The 5,000-nt window shown below is 49.6% G+C and overlaps 3 protein-coding genes across 3 annotated transcripts in view; 1 reads left to right on the top strand and 2 right to left on the bottom strand.

The window, feature by feature from the left end:
• The window catches only part of LOC126579141 (solute carrier family 28 member 3-like), a 2,700-nt gene extending 565 nt beyond the window's left edge, over nucleotides 1-2,135 (bottom strand). Inside the window, exons 1-4 of the mRNA XM_050242467.1 lie at nucleotides 1,560-2,135; nucleotides 1,315-1,483; nucleotides 307-1,258; nucleotides 1-235 (exon numbers count right to left, since the gene is read on the bottom strand). The exon at nucleotides 1-235 is cut by the window's left edge and continues 93 nt beyond it. Of these exons, the coding sequence (XP_050098424.1) occupies nucleotides 1-235; nucleotides 307-1,258; nucleotides 1,315-1,483; nucleotides 1,560-1,619 (1,416 nt within the window). The 5' untranslated portion in view covers nucleotides 1,620-2,135. The remainder of the gene's footprint in view (nucleotides 236-306; nucleotides 1,259-1,314; nucleotides 1,484-1,559) is intronic.
• A 396-nt stretch (nucleotides 2,136-2,531) lies between these two features.
• On the bottom strand, nucleotides 2,532-4,368 carry LOC126579152 (uncharacterized). The gene is made up of 2 exons (XM_050242490.1): nucleotides 4,148-4,368; nucleotides 2,532-3,255 (listed from the first exon to the last, which is right to left on the bottom strand). The coding sequence occupies exons 1-2, from the start codon at nucleotides 4,163-4,165 to the stop codon at nucleotides 2,623-2,625; spliced, it is 651 nt and encodes a 216-aa protein (XP_050098447.1). The 5' UTR covers nucleotides 4,166-4,368; the 3' UTR covers nucleotides 2,532-2,622.
• Nucleotides 4,369-4,935: 567 nt separating this feature from the next.
• The window catches only part of LOC126579154 (uncharacterized), a 655-nt gene continuing 590 nt past the window's right edge, over nucleotides 4,936-5,000 (top strand). Inside the window, exon 1 of the mRNA XM_050242492.1 lies at nucleotides 4,936-5,000. This exon is cut by the window's right edge and continues 405 nt beyond it. Coding sequence (XP_050098449.1) covers nucleotides 4,936-5,000 — 65 coding nt within the window.

The following is a 5,000-nucleotide window of genomic DNA, read 5'->3' as shown; positions in this document are numbered from 1 at the left end:
CCCACTGTCCTCCCACGATACTCCCATGAGAAAGGCCAACGGTCGGAAGATGATACCACAAATTCCTTCCAAGGAAACGCCATCAACTCCCACCAGCATACCAAGCCAAGCCAGGATTCCATTGACGAACGCAATAAACGAAACGAATGCAACTAGATTCGCGATGATTCCATGCACGAGCGATATGCCCATGGTCGCTCCATTACATGCGGCATCCACCAGCGACGAGTCAGTCCTAGAACGATCACGGTGCCGTTAAAAAGATGATCAATCCATCGATCCATCCCATTCCCGGTTGATACTCACGATTTCTCCATCTGAATGTTATCGGAGCTGGTTTTACTTTTCTCCGTCTCGGGATATACGATCTTCCCCACGCAAAGCACCGCCGGTGCAGAAATCACACTGGCCGTTATCAAATGCCCCGGACTGGCTCCAAAGGAAATGTAAGCCGCCAGCACGGTACCCGATACCGTAGCAAACCCCGATGCCATGATCGAGTGTAGCTCCGAGTGTGTCAGATCCTTCAGATACGGTCGTATCAGCAGTGGAGATTCGCTTATACCGAGAAAGATGTTCGCAGCGGCCATAATACTCTCGCAAACCGTTGTCCCCAGGACACACTGTAGGATCCATCCGAGCTTTAGCAAGACCCACTGCATCGCCCCAAGGTAGTACAGGATCGAGATGCAGAAGCTGAAGAAGTAGATCACGGACAGCACGTAGAAGGCGAACACAGCGTAACGGTTGATGAGTGCATCGCCATAAACGAACTGTGCACCGATGACTGCGTTCTGTAGAAACGAATCCACTTTGGCTCCGAGGCAGGCGAATATGCTCCGGCCCACCGTCCAGCGGATGCAGAGCAGTCCCAGCAGGATCTGCACTAACAAACCCATCAGCACCGGTCGGTAGTTTACCTTTTTTGGATGTTTCGAAACCAAGAAGGAGAGTGCTAGTAGGGCTACCAACCCGGCGAGCGACATCGTGCGGCTGATATCGTGTCGAAGATCAATGTACAGAAAGATACCAAACAGCGCAAGCAGCATGATGCTTACTACCACTATCACTGGCCACTGGGAGCAGAAGTGGAAGAGAAAAGTACCACCTAACTTTAGGTTGGCTTTAATTTTTTCACTAATGCCCGGTTTGATGATCAGGAAGTACAGTAAACCGGCGTAGATGAATGCCAGCAGCAGAAGCAACATCCCGAAGCCATCGCACCACCGTATGCCGCAGTTTGGTTTGCAATCATTTTCTAAAATGAAATACCGATCAAAGCATACCGCACACTCGAAAATTCCTTTGTTTTACCTTCGGATGTGGATTCCAGGTGATGTTTAACGGCAAATCCGAGAAACACCGCCACAGCACCGTTGAGGCCAGCAAGGGTCAGGACCCGTTTGATGGTTGGATGTTTGTGCTGCCACCACGCTAACCGGGGGTTGTCCAGTTTCACGGGCGATGTTTTCAGCATATCCTCCTGGCGAACGATAAACGACAACGACTCTATCTTTACGGTGGACCATCCTACTAGCGCTCCTTGGCCAATTACATACCACGTCGACTGCAGCCGCTGCCGCCACTGGATTGAAACTGGAATCACCGTTTGATGCCATGGCATACTTATTTCAAGGGCAATATCACTTTGAATACACTAGCAATTCATTTCCAGAATTTCGGTTTGTATCGATGGGGATGATGGACCAATAGAACGCCAGCTCGGATGGCTAGTTCGGGACAAATGGCACCTTTCTACTCGTCACGTTCTACTCGCTCGTGCCACTTTATCTGCGCCTATTACAATTGGATACGCTGCTGTTTGCTTACACGAAACAAACGTATTATTTGTTGATTGCACGGTGCACTTGCTGTAAACTTTTCTAATTCACAAACACACTCGGTTGATTCGTTCAATCAAACCGAAACTCTACGAAAAGTGAACCACGATCTACAAGATACAATGCGCGAATGATCGTAATATCGAGGTGATCACAACCTGTTTTGAATGGCAACGAATGAGGAGGAATCCCCCAAAGCATGGTGGTAAATTGTTCGGGCAAAAAACTGGGGAATTACCCACAAGGGTTCCGAAAGATTTGCTCGTCTGAATCGGCGCACGTGGTTCACGTAGTGTACGGTGCTATGGCTCGTTAGAGACTACAAGGCCCCGGAGCGGGAAGGTGTACTTATAAAATACAGCAAATAAAGCTGTAAGCCGTGTACGGGTTAAGCGTGGCCGCTTTCTTAGAACTCAAAATTGCTTAGCTGCACTTTGATAAGAGCAACGTAGTCGTATAGCTCTGCCCCAGACAGCTGATTACCATAACTGTTCATGAAGATGCGTTGTTAGTTACGCGATTATTAGGGAGAATAAAGAACTTTTGTGTTAACGATGTCGCAAAAGTGATAACAGAGAATGCGGGAGAGTCGCAGCAGATCCACGTTGATCATATGTTCCGTCAAGGTCATGGTCATCCTTCGTTCGTTGAAGATGTATCCTAAAGCATTCTGACTCTCAATGCCAACCGTATCTGTCGCACATATTGCCCGGTAACGCATTTATTGCAAAATAGTTTACAATAGAGATTTACAATAGTTTTACACTCGCTCGCACGCCGTCTACTGATCTTTATCAACGGCCCACTGCTGATCGGCCGTTTCATTGTGCGGAATCGTTACATTATGACCGACCAGCCACGGATCGTAGCGCTTCAGCTCCTGAATAAAGCTACCATAGGCCGGATTCGCGGTCTCCGACTCCACCGGTGCCGTCACCTCAACATTCGCGCCAAAGTCCTTCTCCTCGCTGATTAACTTATCGTCGGCGGACGGCTGCTGTTCGCGCTTGTAAACCGCGTGTCCGTTCGCTTGGCTACCGGAAACCCACGGATCGTAGCGGGTCAGCTCACGGATGTAATCATTGTAGGCCGGATTCGTTTCGCTTCCCAGTGGAACAGGATCATCAAAACTAACGGGCGTGCGGACGACTCGGCCCGAACCAAGCGAAGCCGCTTCCGGTGGCAGATCCTGGTGAAGGGCATCCGTGGCTGGATCGGCTGGGATCGGTACCTTCTGGCCCGTTACCCACGGGTCGAAGCGAGTGAGGTAGGCAGCATACTCCTTAAACTGATTATTGTGATCGTTGTTTGGCACTGGATCATCGAAGGCTCCGTTAGGGTACTGTGTGTAAATGTCCGTTTGTGGGGCACCCGCCACCCGGTGTACCAGGCAGAGCACAACCACCGGAAGTAGCTGCAATGCAAAAAGGAGGAGCATTTATCAGTTACTAAAACAAAAGACGTGACCTGTTCAATTCAGTATGCTGTGCAATCGTGCTGCACATTCCATTAAACCGCACATTTTAGCACCCTTACCGGCGCACTAATGGAATCCTGGCGACTAGCGGAGCGACCATGCATGGCAACATTTTGGCACACGCGCCCGCCGCATCACGATTTGTGCAAAAGTGAAACGCTTTTAGCAAACATTATCTAATACTTTCCATTTTCGGCATTTGCCGGGAATGGATTTTGCGTATTTGATAGATTTGATCGTGGCGCAGGTTGTGTTTTTTGGTTGTTTTTGTCTTTTGCCGATAGCGCAACGGATCGATCGAACGGATTATCATCGTGAGCTGAGGAGAAATGCAAAATGCAACCGAGGAACCGGACCATACCGGACCGGATTCCGGCACTCGGATGCCTCACGTTTTGTTTCTCTAGCTCGAAAGGGTTGTCCCAAACCATCGTTAACGCTTTCACTTGGCCAAAGCAGACTTAAACTGTCAGGGGACCGTGTGCTCGACCATTTGTGCGCTTTGTCGCTAAGAATTCAAGCCATCGGTAATGACCAGGCTGTCCTTGACAAACTCACTTACGCCTAATAAGTCGGTCAAAGGTAAGTTAGGTAACGCACGGTGCTTCCACAATTAACACCAGAATGCTAACAGGTAGCCAAAGTTCGAGACTGTGCCAGAGTGGGCATTCCTTCGGATCTAATCGTATGAGTCACCGGCTGTACCTGAACATGGAGCTGACCACTACAGGGTACTGATCAAGATTTGTACGATTATTGTTTTACAAACCTTCTACAAATAACTATGAAGTAGTGTACCTTATGCTCTTCAAAACCCATTAAAACTTACATGCAATACTCCAACCATGCTGACAATGAACGGCGTGCACTATCGTTCAATGAAGGCGAACGGAACTTCCACCAACCGATATCCACTTCACTTGTATGCTAATGGGCCGCTGCTGACGACTCTCTCGATGGGCGGCAAGCGGTAAAAACAGAAGATCTCCGACACGATGAGCACTCCCGGAGGCTGTCTGGCGATGTTGAAGATTAAAGGCAGACTGACGATCGGCACCGGGTTGGTGATAAATTTTATGCAAAGATCAAATCATCGCTGTTTATGATGACTTTTTCGCACCTTCCACCATCACCACCGACCGGCACACACTCGCGCACACATCGCCGTGAGGTGGCGGGATGTGGCGGAGGCCAAACCCGTGCTGAGATGACGATGATGATGATGACGATCATGCTGATGACGATAACTTGTTGTTGGAAGAAGCGATCGGTATATGAATGTGGCACATGTTGGTCAGCCTGGGCCGCTGCATACCTCACAGCGGCTCATTCTAAACCGTTACCATTTTGCGGACCAAGCATAAGACGGAATGGGGGAGCGGATGGAATGAGAACTTTCGGTTTCAGCTTACCTGGGTTCCGGTTCTTCTTCCGCAAACCGGCCACCGTGGGTAGCTGGTGGCACCATAATGGGCCATATAAATAAGCCCGTGACCATCGGAAACCGCTCGCATTACACCAAAGGTCATCGGAGGCAGTACAAGGGGAATAGAAACTTGTGTCACGACTATCACGGCTCTCGGAACGCTCGGACCATCCCGGAACCGTTATTGCAAAATGTCAACCAGGTCGCTTCTAGTGGTCCTGGCGGTGGTAGCGCTGATCGGCGTACAGCATAGCAA

Source organism: Anopheles aquasalis, chromosome 3 (assembly GCF_943734665.1).
Source record: "Anopheles aquasalis chromosome 3, idAnoAquaMG_Q_19, whole genome shotgun sequence".
NCBI classification, from domain to species: domain Eukaryota; kingdom Metazoa; phylum Arthropoda; class Insecta; order Diptera; family Culicidae; genus Anopheles; species Anopheles aquasalis.
This window is presented reverse-complemented; position numbering and strand designations above follow the sequence as displayed.